A 13,905-nucleotide genomic window follows, 5' to 3' on the forward strand; every position below is an offset into this window, starting at 1 on the left:
GGCACGGGACGTGCCCCGCCCCCGCGCCTACACCAATGAGACGCCCGAGAAAGTTCCCTAGGATGCACGCGCCACGCCCCACGTGGGGTGGGAGCATTCACCTGGCTCGCTTTTAGAGTTGGACCTGGGACTGTCGGTAGACCAGACGCTCTTCACCCGCGACCTTGAATTTGCCTTTTTTTTTTTTTTTTTTTAAATAATGACCTTTCCTTTGGAATCTTATGTATTTTATTTTATGCATTTTCAAAACATGATCCTGAGAAGTCCATAGTCTCGTCAGATTGCCTAAGGGATCCACGACACAAAAAAAGATTAAGAAAATCTAATATAATGGAAGTGGATTTCTTTGACAAAGAGACCTAATTCAGTTTCAATTGATCAATGATGGACAGAAGCAGCTACACCCAAAGAAAAAACACTAGGAAATGAATGTAAAGTGTTTGCATTTTTTTTTCCGGGTTATTTTTACCTTCTAAATCCAATTCTTCCTGTGCAACAAGAGAACTGTTTGGTTCTGCACACATACATTGTATCTAGGATATAGTACGACATATTCATCATATATAGGACTGCTTGCCATCTAGGGGAGGGGGTGAAGGGTGGGAGGGAAAAATCGGAACAGAAGTGAGTGCAAGGGATAATGTTGTAAAAAAATTACCCTGGCATGGGTTCTGTCAAAAAAGTTATTATAATAAAAAAACAAAACAAACAAAAAAAGAAAATAAGTTTAAATGAAAGTAAAAAAAAATCTAATATAGTCCGATTTCTTCATTTTTATGTAAAAATAAAAGTCTCAGAGGTGCTGGTAACAAGATTGGGCACTAAGCATTACAGGTTGAGGAGTGTGATAGATTTTGCTCTAAAGAAACCTTTCTCCAAAGCCAAACCTAGAACCAGAGGATGACCTTGATCTATGACTAAATGGGTTATTAGGACCCACAAATACGCTTCAGACTGTCCGTAGCTAACTTTCTGCATACAATGCAAAACAGCCAGTAAGGAGCTTAGAGAAAGAAGGGTGATAAAGTTTGTTCTGTATGAAAGGGGGATGGAATTTAAAAGGATCAAGGTGATCAAAAGTTGGTTGCACATTTTGGAGAGCAATTTGGAATTATGACCAAAGAATTGTAAAACTGTAAAAAACTGTAAAACTCTTTGACCCAGCAATACTTCTTCTAGGTCTGTATCCCAAAGAGATCAAAAAAAGGAAAAAGGACCCATATTATAGGACCTTTTTTTGTGGTGGCAAAGAATTGGAAGTTGTGGGGGTGTCCATCAGTTGGGGAATGGCTGGACAGGTAATGGAATACTATTGTTCTATAAGAAATGATAAGCAAATGGATTTCAGAAAAACCTGGAGAGACTTATATGAACTGATATTCAGTGAAATGAGCAGAACCAAGAGAACACTACACAATAACAGCAACAAACAATACAATGATGCAAGATAATTCCAAAAGAGCTAGAGAAAGAATAATGGAGTCTGAATGCAGATTAAAGTATACTATTTTCACTTTTTGGGTTATTTTTTCTTTCTCATGTTTTTTCTTTTGTTCTGATTCTTCTTTCACAACATGGCTAATGTGGAAATACATTCAAGATAACTGTATATACATGTATAAGCTATATCAGATTGCTGTCTTGGGGAGGGATAAGGGTTGAAGAAGGGAGAAAAAAATGAAAACCAAAATTTTACAAAAATAAATGTCAAAAACTAATAAATTTTTAAAAAGTAAAAAAACAAAACAAAACTAGAAGGCAACCTACGAAAATTAAATTAAAAAAAGAAGCTGGTTGCAGAGGGAAATGCAATTTTTAAAAATAGCACATAAACATAATTTTTTAACTTCCAAATTATTTTCTTTTTACTACCTTCCTTACTGAAGGAAAAAACAAGAAAAACAAAAACCTACTATATTTGCATATTATATATAATGTTACAAAATGAATTTTTGCATTAGCTATATTTTTAAAAAGCAGAAAAAATATTCAGTTTGCATTTCCATCAGTTCTATCCATCCATCTATCTATCTAGAGGTGTATAACATGTTTCATTACGAATCTTTTGGATCTATGGTAGATCAATGTTGATTAGATTAGGAAGCCTTTCAAAGTTGATTATCTTTACAATATTGCTGTTACTATATACATGGTTTTGATTCTGCTCATTTCACCTTGCATAAGTTCACAGGCTTTTCTGAAACTACCTCTTTTATCATTTCTTACAGCATAGTATTCGATCACATTTGAATACCATAATATGTTCAGCCATGGATAGTTTCTCAGTTTCCACTGCTTTGTCATCACAAAAATAGATATTTTTGTACATATAGGGTCTGTTTCTCTTTCTTTGATCTCTGGGATATAGCTTAGTAGCAGTATTTCTGGATTCAAAGGGTATGCAATGTTTAATAGCCTTTTGTGAATAATTCAAAATTTATTTCCAGATTAGTTGGACTAAGTAAACAACTCCACTAAGAATGCATTAACATAACTGTTTTTTCAATTCCCCTCCAACATCTTTCATTTTTCTTGTTTTTTATCTTAACCAATTTGTAAGGTGGTTTTAATTAACACTTATTCTTTCATGTAACTATTGATATTTTTTTTCTTTTGAAAACGGTCTATTTATATCCTTTGATCATTTGTCAATGGGAGAATAACTTATTCTTGTAAATTTAAATCTGTTCTCTATATATTTTAGAAATGAGATCTTTAGCAGAGAAACTTGCAACAATCCCCCACTCCCACCCCCCACCCTGCACCCTGTTTCCAGCTTTTATTCTAAATTAGCTGCATTGGTTTTGTGTATTTTTTTTTCATTTATGTACTCAAAATTATGCATTTTACTTCCTGCAAACCTATCTCTCGTTTGATTGACATGTATGTCAACATGACACATATGACCTGTCAATATGACAGGTAATATCTTCTCTGATCCATTCTTTTTTATGTCTAGATTTGAGCTTATCTTAGTAGACACTTAGTAGTCCCATGCCTAGTTTCTGCCAGATTATTTTCCGGAAAGAAGTCGAATTTGAATTTTAACAATCTCCTTGGTTCAGATTCTATACAAGTATGTTCATCTTTTAGTTGCATTGCAGATATTTTCAAAACAAAGGCAGAGGCCATCACCTAAGGCAGATTCCTCATTGAAGGAGAGTGGGTGTTGCAGAGGTTCACTTTTATAATAGTATATTGTAACCCATTAAGTTCTTTTATCTGTGGTTTGGAAATCTTAGCGTCTGGGCCCTTTGTGAGAATTTAGACAATGCTCTCTCCAGGGTGCTGAAATCTCCCCACTTATTGATCGCAAGTCTTCCTCAACTGTCCCTACTCTTGATTTTAACACCCATTAAAGTTCATCGTCCTTATCTTGGAAAGGTGGAATTTTCCCCACTTACTATGTACAAATACCTCTGCCTTAAAATTTATGGCAGGAATTTGTAAATGTACCCTTAAAAGAACCTCCCAAAATAGCGCCAAGCATATTTTCTTAAGCGGCTACCTCCGGAGTGGGGGTGGGCGGAGATAGGGAGATATGCGTCCTGCGCTAGAAAAAAACGTAAGGTAAGGGCTCCTCCCCTCGGCCCAACCGCTATGGTTCTTCGAACTACATTTCCCATCAAGACCCGAGAACTCCACGTGCTGAATGAAGCCTTGAAATCGCTTCCTGTAGCCCCGAGTACTTCCTGGAGGCTTTCGCTGCTATCCGGTAAGTGTGTTAGGGCCTGCTCCTGGGCATGTGTCTTTTACCCCTACTTTGCTAGTTCTTGGAGCAGAGGGGATTGGGGCTGGGAACGCGCTGCCCTCCCGTTAGTTCTCCCTGCCGGAGGCACGGCAGACCGGCGGCTGTAAGCCTCTGCTGCGGCAGGGGCATGCCCTGAAAGCTCCCAGCTTTGGGGAGCAGAGCCTTCCCCCTAAGATCACCGGACTCGCGGCGGTCCCGGGAGAGCTTGGCGAGGGGAGGGAGCTGTATGCACTGTGAGCTACAGCGCTTTAAATCTGTTCTAGGACTTTTGTCTGATTCTCTAGAAAACCGGTATTACCCGTGAATTGTTGCGGTGAAACCACTGAACCCAAAGCCTGAGGTCTTACTCAAGATTTTGAAGTAGAATTAAGACTTGGCTAGCAGTAAGAATGCAAAGCCAAGAGGCATATTGCTCTGGGAGAAACATGATTTTTAATTTTAAAATCTTGTGGAGAAGGGGAAATTTAGCTGGCATTAAAGCTTCTAAACGTTAATTGATTCAAATGCAAACTAGATTGTAAATTTTAGGTTTTTATTTTTAAACTTGCCCTTTTAACAACTCCATAGTAAAATTACAAACCATGTTAACACAAGTGGCCACAATATCAATGGGGAGACTCGTGAGGGAAAATGCTAATAAGAGTTGGACATCCTAGAGCCTAGGCTTGTAACAGCTTAAAGCAAAATGCCATTGGTTTAAGGGGGAAAAAATGAAGGGTATAAGGGAGGATTTAAAGTGTACTGGCTTCAGATGCTTACATGAGGATTCTCATTTTCTTCCCTTGCCTGTTCCTTACCCCCAAAGAAATTAAGGTTAAAGAATTACCATTTAGGTAGCTAAATGGGAAGAGCAATTAGTTGCTTATGCCACAATTTGCAGTCGAAATTATACAAAAATATTCTGGAATTTTAATGAAGTACAATTTTTTTTTATATAATATATGCGTTGGCCACAGGAATCAATAGGGGTTACATAGATTTAATCAGCCTGAAGTGACCAAACTGATAAATTACACTCCTCGGTTTAACAGATTCAACATACATTTATTAAGTGTCTATTCTGTGCAAGGAATTCTTGATTGGAGCTCTGACCTGCAACACAGTACATCTATACATTATAAAAAGCTGCTTTTAGGAAGTTCTCAATGACTGGACATATTAATAGCTTTCTTTTAGCAATAGGAAATCTGATCTTTGACTTACTCTATTTTCCTTTCTTCAGGAGCTATTGTGGGAAAGGCAGGTCTTATATTCTTATTCCCTACCTTCATTCCCTCAGCTCTTGTAGAATCTGGAGGAAAGGGAGCTGGTTGATGGGGAATGTAGGCAGAAACAGAATTCTATTAATTGGGAGTTCTAATTCAATATAATCTTGCTATATTAGGAAGTACCTGGTAGAGATATGGGCAAGTTTATTCATTTCTAAAATATTTTTATTAAGACAGGTTTAAATCCCAGCAGCTATAAAAATCAGAGTGACAATTGACTAATAAAATCACACAACAATTCAGTTTGGCCAAATGGGAAAAGGCACAGAATACAAGTAGTGCTTATCATCAAATACGACAAAAAGACTACAAGCTTGGTTCTTTCTCTGGCATGATTTGTCTTAAGAGTGCTGGGTTTGTGAATGGCAATTTGGAAGTTACTTGGCATCTGACACTGTTTAAAATGGAAAGAAAAAAGCCAGTGATGGATGAAGTCCTTCCTTAAACTGTTCGCCTTTTTAAAGTCAGTTCTTTCTCTTTATGGAAAAGGTTAACAAACTAGGTAGTCACAGATTATCCTGAAGGATCTAGTAGGAAACTAGACAGTAAAGAACTAAGAAGGAGAAACAGGAGAAGGGAGCTTCCGGGGCATGATACCATTTGCTAGGTCACAGCGCACACCCCAACGTAAGGCAGATCTTTTCTTCATGGTTGGTACCAAGTAGTTATTGGGGACATATATGTGCTGAGGCTTGGATTGGGGCTCTGACCGATAGATCATTTGCTCTCGAACACCCCAACGAAGGTCTTTTCTTTGATCCTCCCCAGGCAACCTCATTGAATCCCAATCTCTTTTGTACTCAAAGTACCGGGCTACTCTGTCTATCTTTCCCCTGTTTCGGCCTAGCTGATCCAGTTTTGGGAGGATGAATGACTTAGGTCGGTTCGAAACAATCAGATCTTGCTCATAAACTGGAGATTCCATTGCTTCTCTTTGTAGGAAGCAAATGATTTCTTCTTCTTCCCGAGAAATGTCATGGTAAGAATGTTGTGGGTACAACTTTTCTGAACTATCCATACCTTCAGCCTCAGTTTCATTTTCTTCCTGGCAGGGCTGCAAGTTCATTAGTCTTTGCCTCAAGTCCCAGAGCTCCATGTCATTTTCTATACTAGACCCTGAATCACTTATAACAGACTCATCTGTAACTAGTACTTCACCATCTGGCTTCCTACGAAGCACTTTCCTCTTCATTACTGGCTTCCGGACTGTTTGGGAGGTGTCTGAACCAATGTCGGAAACTGTAAGATCATCTTGTGCACAGCGCAGATACATAGGTAGAGCACGTGCCTTGCCCAGGGTCACTGAAGCTTTAGTATAGGGATCATACTGGTTTGACCTGGCTTCTCTTATGTTATCTCCCTCACCCTGCCCTGCACAGATCTGGGTAAAGGCTATAGCAGCGGCTGCCATACGTTCTTCTGGATCCATAGTGGCCCATTTGTGCTTATTAGGTCCCATGAGTTTCTCCATCGCTGCTTCTATGTTGTAGGCATTTCTGTAAAAGATAACAATGAAGAACACTTAAGTATTTGACAAAGCAGCTCTAATGTTAATATGCCATATTCACTAATTAGTCAGTTTCCTGTTTCTGACAAAAAATTATTAGACAAAAGCCTAATACTTTGGAAGTGAGCATTCTCAATATTTTGAACTTTTGACAAATCAACAATTTACACATTTATAGTAGATGTGAATATCTGCAGCAGTACTTAAGCTATTCAGAATAAATTTTGGGGGGGTTATTTGTCCACCTTCACACTCTGCTCTCATACAATACCATCTTTACTTTCTACTTTTTTGACCTTATAATTCATACAATGCTAGATGTATTTCATTACTATTATTTTTCAAACTTAGTTCCTCATTTATCTACACTTGATTTTTCATATATTTCCAGCATACTTTTTAATCACTTTTCTACCTAAACAATGATGCTTTGTCACCCTATCAACAATTATTACAAAGGATGAATGGATAAAGAGTTAAGAAATGATGCTCAGCAGCCTAATAATTTTCCTAGGATAAAAATGTTTAAGGTTGTGAAAGTAATTTTTAACAGTCCTTACTGTTTATTTAGACATTGTATTTTTCAAAAGAATATGTAACAAATGACAATTTCAAGATTCAGAGTTTAGGGGGGGAAATTTTATGTGAAAAATTAAGCATGTAACAAAGCTTTCTAAAGTCACTTTTGTCTTTTTAGTTATGTGAAAAAGATTTCTTTATTAGCCATGTTGACAAAAAAAAAAAAAAAGAACTGAAAAGCAGTATGTTCTATCTGCACTTAATTCATTAGTTCTCTTTTGAGACTGATAGTATTTTTCATCATGAGTCCTTTGTAAACTGTCTTGGATCATTATATTGATTAAAGTAGCTAAATCTGTTTTCACAGTTGATCATAACACTACACTACTGCTATTATTATGCACAAAGATCATGCCTTACCCAATCTGCTCATCTTATAAAGTCCTAAGTCCAAAAGCCTAATTGTGTTGCCACCACCTGATACTATCATGATAGATATTATTAATGATAGAGGTTCAGTGTCTTCCCTCCTTAGCCATCCCTACAGTCTTATTTTCATTTGAATGTTATTTTTGAGGAAGAAATTCAAAAGTAGAGGATTTGAATGACTTTTGTAGAGGCTGTTACCAAAGTTAGTATTAATACGTTACATGGAAGACAGTGTTTTAGAAAACTTAAAAATTACCTTTTTTCTGCCATTGAAATTACTTAAGATGAGTTTCTTAATTGTTTCTGAGCTTTGCTTCCAATGTGGAATATAACCATCGATTAAGTTCTTTCAATCAGTTTAGCCTTCTATTTTATCACCTTGAAGATGGAGCTGAATACTTGAGAAAAGATGTGGATCAAGGCACTCAGAAATCTTCATCTGAAATATTGGTAAGTGAAAACACCTCAGTTAAGGGAAAAAGGTAGTACAAGTAGCGAGATTTTATGAGTAGAATCTTAAAAGGTCTAATGATTAAATAGACATTTTTAATAATTAAGTAGAATTTTGAAAAATCAAGAGAGTATATTTTCAATGACCCGCTTTAAAAAATTCAGATAAATTAAACAGGTGGACAAAATTGAGAGAACTTCCAATTGAGAGAACTTCCAAACATCATTTTAGCCATTTCTAAACAAACTTGCAAATACAATGGCTTTCCCTTGAGTTTTTGTTTCTTCTTTTCCTTACCCTGTCCAATGGAAAGGTTCAGAAAGCAAAGTTTAGGATGAAGTACATTGTCTGAAATAGTCAACAAGTGGCTAAATTACTTCATAATTGTTAACTTCTTGGATTCATGTACACTGGGCAAAGGACAGGGTTCTTCAGAATATAGAAGATAATGAAATCTAAGCATGTATTTGAAAGCATGACTATAGTAATACCTATGATATAATCACTAGAGTAATCCCCATGAAGTGCTTCATTTCTAAATTCTTATTTAAGGCAGAGACAAACTATATATTTTTTTACATTTCGGAGTCATACAATGGAAGGAAACATAGACACAAATCAGACTGAGACACTCCTGAAGAGAATACAAGAACTGGAGAGAGAGGTACAGAGGCTACAACAGGAACAGGCTGATAAGAAGACAAACATCAGAGGACAAAGTTCCACTGAAGTTGGGAAACCAAAGAAACGGCATGAGCGTGCTTTTAACTTCAGTGCATATGGCCAAAGACATGTAGCTTTAAGGATAGCTTATCTGGGTTGGGGATATCAGGGTTTTGCCAGTCAAGAAAACACAAACAACACCATTGAAGAGAAACTGTTTGAGGCACTAACCAAGACTCGGCTAGTAGAAAGCAGACAGACATCCAACTACCACCGATGTGGGCGAACAGACAAAGGAGTTAGTGCCTTTGGACAGGTGGGTAGTTTTTTCTAATCTTTGTAAGATGCCAGGGTGTTGGGTATGTGTGCCGTGAAGTTAGGTTTATTGTAAATGTAAAATAATCTTTTCCTAATTTTATAGGTGATTTCCCTTAATCTTCGCTCCCAACTAATAGGGAGCAAGAAGCCAGAAGATCAAAGTTTGAAAGACAGTATCAATGACACTGTTGAAGAGATTCGCTATACCCATATTCTCAACAGGGTGCTTCCTCCAGACATCCGGGTGCTGGCTTGGGCCCCTGTAGAACCCAGTTTTAGTGCCCGGTTCAGCTGCCTTGAACGGACTTATCGCTATTTTTTCCCTTGTGCTGATCTAGATATTGAAGCCATGAATGATGCTGCTCAAAAATATGTTGGTACTCATGATTTCCGGAACTTATGTAAAATGGATGTGGCCAATGGTGTGATAAATTTCCAAAGGACTATCCTGTCTGCTAATGTACAGCTAGTGGCCTTGCGGGATCTAGAGGAGAAACTTCAACAGCAGGAACCATTCCAGTTGTGTCAATTTGAAGTGATTGGGCAGGCTTTTCTTTACCATCAGGTACGCTGTATGATGGCCATTCTTTTTCTGATTGGCCAGAGAATGGAGAAACCAGAGATCATTGATGAACTTCTGAACATAGAGAAAAATCCCCAAAAACCACAGTACAGGTAATGGAAAATTCCAACAATTTTACATAAAGTTATTTTTACTTAGATGGTCTGTTCTCTTCATTAGTTTCTTACATTTAACGGTTCCCAAACATACATTTGGGCCAAGCACCTTAAATAAAAAATTTCCTCCAAATAAATACTCCTAAGTTTTAAACTTCTAGAGTAATGGTATGAGGATGTACCATTTATTCAGGTGAATCTGGAAGCAAGCATTAATTTATCATTTTACTTTGTTTTTCTTCAATGAGTTTCATTTATATTGTACTACTATGCCACTTTTAATACATTTTCTTATGTGTACTTCCTACTTGTTATCCCTTATTTTGAGAGCAAATCAGTGGTCTAGAATTGAACTTTACTACAATGTAGAACTCCCCATTGTGTCCCACTTTTACAGTCAGGTTTCAATTAACAGATGTCTTGGGTATGAAGTATGTTTGTTTTAAACTAGTTTAAAAGAAATTAGCTTTTGTGATGTTAATTCATTTTTATATAACTTGGATCAATATTAGAATTTTCTTCTAATATAGGTCAAATCCAAATATCTAAAAAAGGATTTATTTCTATTTTGATTATAAATCACTTCAAGGACAAGGAACAAATTCATAGGTATCTTTCGATAGCATCCAAGAAAATATTCTATCTTTTAAGCAGATGCTTAATATTAACTTTTATAAAAAGCTGAAGAAAAAAATGATCTTTTCTCTTTGCAGCATGGCAGTGGAATTTCCTTTAGTTCTACATGATTGTAAATTTGAGAACATCAAATGGATCTATGACCAGGAAGTTCAGGAATTTAATGTTACACATCTGCAGCAACTGTGGGCTAATTATGCAGTTAAAACTCACATGTTATACAGCATGCTTCAGGGACTTGATACTGCTGCCATATCCCCTGGATCAGGTAGGTTAGAAAAACTTGAAACTAATGGGGGGTGGCGGGGGTGGCGCCGGGAAGAGAAGATTACTAGAAAGACTGGAGTTTTCATTATGTTAAAGTTCATGTAATTGCTAATTGTGCACTGTAGGATCAAAGAGAAATGAAGTGGTCCAGTGGAAAGATGTCAGACCTTCTGTGCAGAAGCAGATCAGTGCCTTTGTAGAGGGAGTGAAAACACGAACCTATAAGCCATTATTGGATCGTCCTAGATGTGAAGGCTTAGAGTCCCGGATCCAGCACTTTGTTAGAAAGGGACGAATTAAGCAACCACAAGAATGCCAAGAGGAGGAAAGAAAAATCAAAAGGGACCACAGTGATACTGCAGAAGAAAACGCCTCAGAAAAACTAACCAAGAAGATCTGTGTTACTAGGAATTAAAAATAGTACATGGTCTTAACAAACACAATGAAAAATGAAGGGGCAAATCAGTTTAAAGGCTAATCAAAATGAATTTTTGTTGAAGAGCTAGCATACACACTTTTTTTTTTTTTTTTTTTTAAAGGAAGAGTATAGAGTATGTTCTCAGAATTTTATCTGCTGGTTTTCCATAAAGCTTTAGGTTAAAAACAAAATGAAAATCTTATATTTTTAAACTGAACTTACTTTGTTCCAAGTATGAAGTTAGTGGTTGATGAAAGCACAACTTGGACCAACAGGTAACAGGGATGAGTCAGCAGTATAAATGGAAATATTTCCCACACCTAGAAACTTGTGCCTTTGTTTTCACATTCATTAAAGAAACAATTTAAAGGAGGTAAAATTATTCTTAAAAGGTCAATCCTACTGTTTATATGTTTCATTAATTATCTGAGCATTCATTCCCCTGAGTGGATTGAAAGCACAAAAAGTGAAATAAGGTTAAAAAGATGGATTGGAACTGGATTGTGGAAATTCTTAAATTTTGGGAGTGAAAGGCAGTAGGAATCTACTAAAAGTTTGTAAGCAGCATCATGACATGGGAATTCTGTAGCTGTAATTTTTACAATTATGTGGAAAATGGTTTGGAAAGAAAGGTCTGATGTGAAGATGGATTAGGAAGATAAGGATCTGACTTAGGTTGGGGTCTTTATTAAATAGAGAAAGAGGGTTGGACAATGACGATTTGGCAATTGATTGCATAAAGGAAGGGGTTGTGGGAGAAAAAGAGAGGCAAAATGGACAGATTATGAATTTAGATGACAGGAAGCTTAGAGGAGATGAAATTCATAAGGAATGGGTGGTAACTAAAAGAAATGAGCAAAACAATTTGGCCTGTTCTTTTATATTCTAGGCTCAACTTACTTACAATGACTTTCAAAGACACACAGATACATAAAGATGTACCTATGTGTGATGTCTTTTATGTTATTTGTATGAGTGCATTGCCTCAACATTTTTTGTGTGTTTCATTTTCCTGGGTGAATGGTAAGGTGTAACTTTAAAGGTAACTTCACTGCATCAGCGTTTTCCATTTTATTCAAAGCATGGTGTGTCTGAGGCCCCAGATTATTTTCCCTCCTTTTGCAAGTTCAGATCAATCTTTTCCCCCTCAACTTGTGCCCTTGTACTAGGGATTTCATAGTGCATGTTGATGCTTCTTCAAACTCCTTAAAGATGGTAAATGATAAGCTTCTTTTATCAAAATCTGACATTCCTCTGTTTGTCTTAGCCCCCTGTACTATTTGTCTCATCAACTGTGACCTCTGATCTCTTTACCCCTCGGCATTTTCTTTACAGCCATTATCCCTACTCTGAATTCTCTTTCAAATCATCTTGTAACTTACATGCCTGAGTGAATGAATGCCACACATTGCCATCAATCCTTAACAGTTCGCTCTTTTAGTATTGCCAATCCCTTTCCAAATTCTAGATTTGGATTAGTACCACCATTCCTTTTCTGCATTTCTCAAGTGCTACCAAACAGACTGCAAAGCAAACTGAGTACACTATAAATTCATGTTATCCAACTTTACCTGGACCCTCCCTACAGGAAGACAATTCTTTTACTCTTCAATTGTAAACTTATTTCATTCTCTATAGCAGCTAATCTAAAAACTCCCATACTCTTTTCCTGACAAAATAGGCTATATATGATGTAAATTCTTCTCCCTTTCTTTTGATTTCAAAAATTGACATCATTTTCCCATCCCTAAACTTCTTCAGACTGGTGATGTTTACCTTTTCCTTGCCAAGGCCAATCTCTTTATATAATCTTTGATCTCAAGCCTTACTATCTTCTTAACCATCATCTAATCATCTCTCTCCTCACCCTACTGGTCTTTTAAAGACTGGCCACTGGACCTTGATGGCTCTGGAGGGGTAAGTGTGGTAGGTGACTTTGCATAGCCCTCCACTTAAATTCAATTCACTTGCATCTTATGGCATCACCTCACTACCAAATCACTGGTTCTTTCCTTGCAATTTTTCAAAACATGCCCAAGCTTCCCCTATCCTCTTAAAAAACAACAACAAAAAATTTACCCTAGTCTCTATCTTCCCTTTCTCAGCCAAATTTCTTGGGGGAAAAAAGCTCTCCACATATTATCTCCCAGTTCATTTCCTCTCTCACATTCAACCCTTTGTAGTCTGTCTTGCAAACATATGACAACTTAAACTGCTCTGTTCAAAGTTACTAGTGTTAACTTAAATTGTCCAATCAGATGGGTTTTATCTTAGTCCTGATTAAGCTTAATTTCACAGCAGCATTTGACAAATTGTTGAATTTTTATAATGCTGACAATTCCCTTTAATATTTTTGCTATCTCATCACCTCCAGTCTCCCAAGCTTCATCCAAAAGTCTTTTGGACAACTGAATTGGGTGTCCCAGAACCATTTCAATTATGCCTAGAACAAAACTTCTTTCCTGATAAAATGCATTTTTTCTAAAAGTCGATTTTTACTGAAATCGCCACCAGTCTTCTAGACAGTAGTCCTATCCTCACTTCCTTTCTTCCTCACCCACCACCACCCAAGTTATTGCTCAATCATGCCATTTCTACTCCTGCAGCATAACTTGAAGCTGCGCTTTTTTGTTTTTTCACACCTTGGTTCAGACTCTCATTAATTGCCAGATTTCTCCATACTGTAAGTTTCTCCCCACTCCAGTCTTATCTACAGAGATGCCAAAGTCATTTCCTTTGGTGTATAGATTTGTCACTCCCACGTTTAATAAACTCCAATGGTTCTTATTTCTACTAAGATCAAACAGTATGGCTCCAACAACTTCTCTTACCTCACTGCACATTACTCCCCTCCTGTGCTCTGCAATCTAGCCAAAGTGGTCTTCTAAATTCCTCACGTTACTTCAATTTCCCATTTTTATGACTCATGCTGGCCACCTTCACTACCTGCAATAAACTTTTTTCTCATCTCTGCCTTTTTTAGAGATAACTCCAGTAACA

The 13,905-nt window shown here is 37.1% G+C and overlaps 2 protein-coding genes across 4 annotated transcripts; one reads left to right on the forward strand and one right to left on the reverse strand.

Moving 5' to 3' along the window:
- Positions 1-4,271: 4,271 nt before the first annotated feature.
- Positions 4,272-7,913, reverse strand: HYLS1 (HYLS1 centriolar and ciliogenesis associated). Its single transcript, XM_031960937.1, has 2 exons — positions 7,731-7,913; positions 4,272-6,515 (listed from the first exon to the last, which is right to left on the reverse strand). The coding sequence occupies exons 1-2, from the start codon at positions 7,742-7,744 to the stop codon at positions 5,573-5,575; spliced, it is 957 nt and encodes a 318-aa protein (XP_031816797.1). The 5' UTR covers positions 7,745-7,913; the 3' UTR covers positions 4,272-5,572.
- Positions 7,833-13,282, forward strand: PUS3 (pseudouridine synthase 3). Of its 3 annotated transcripts, none has more exons than XM_031960935.1 (5): positions 7,833-7,924; positions 8,478-8,904; positions 9,010-9,581; positions 10,298-10,488; positions 10,613-13,282. In XM_031960935.1, exons 1-5 carry the CDS (start codon positions 7,884-7,886, stop codon positions 10,900-10,902), a joined length of 1,521 nt encoding a protein of 506 aa, XP_031816795.1. In that variant the 5' UTR covers positions 7,833-7,883; the 3' UTR covers positions 10,903-13,282. The 3 variants fall into 3 exon arrangements, with proteins under 3 accessions (XP_031816795.1, XP_012400590.1, XP_031816796.1); XM_012545136.3 differs by having other exon boundaries at positions 7,843-7,924; positions 8,514-8,904; XM_031960936.1 differs by having other exon boundaries at positions 7,849-7,924; positions 8,482-8,904.
- Positions 13,283-13,905: the final 623 nt, after the last annotated feature.

Source organism: Sarcophilus harrisii, chromosome 3 (assembly GCF_902635505.1).
Source record: "Sarcophilus harrisii chromosome 3, mSarHar1.11, whole genome shotgun sequence".
NCBI lineage: Eukaryota > Metazoa > Chordata > Mammalia > Dasyuromorphia > Dasyuridae > Sarcophilus > Sarcophilus harrisii.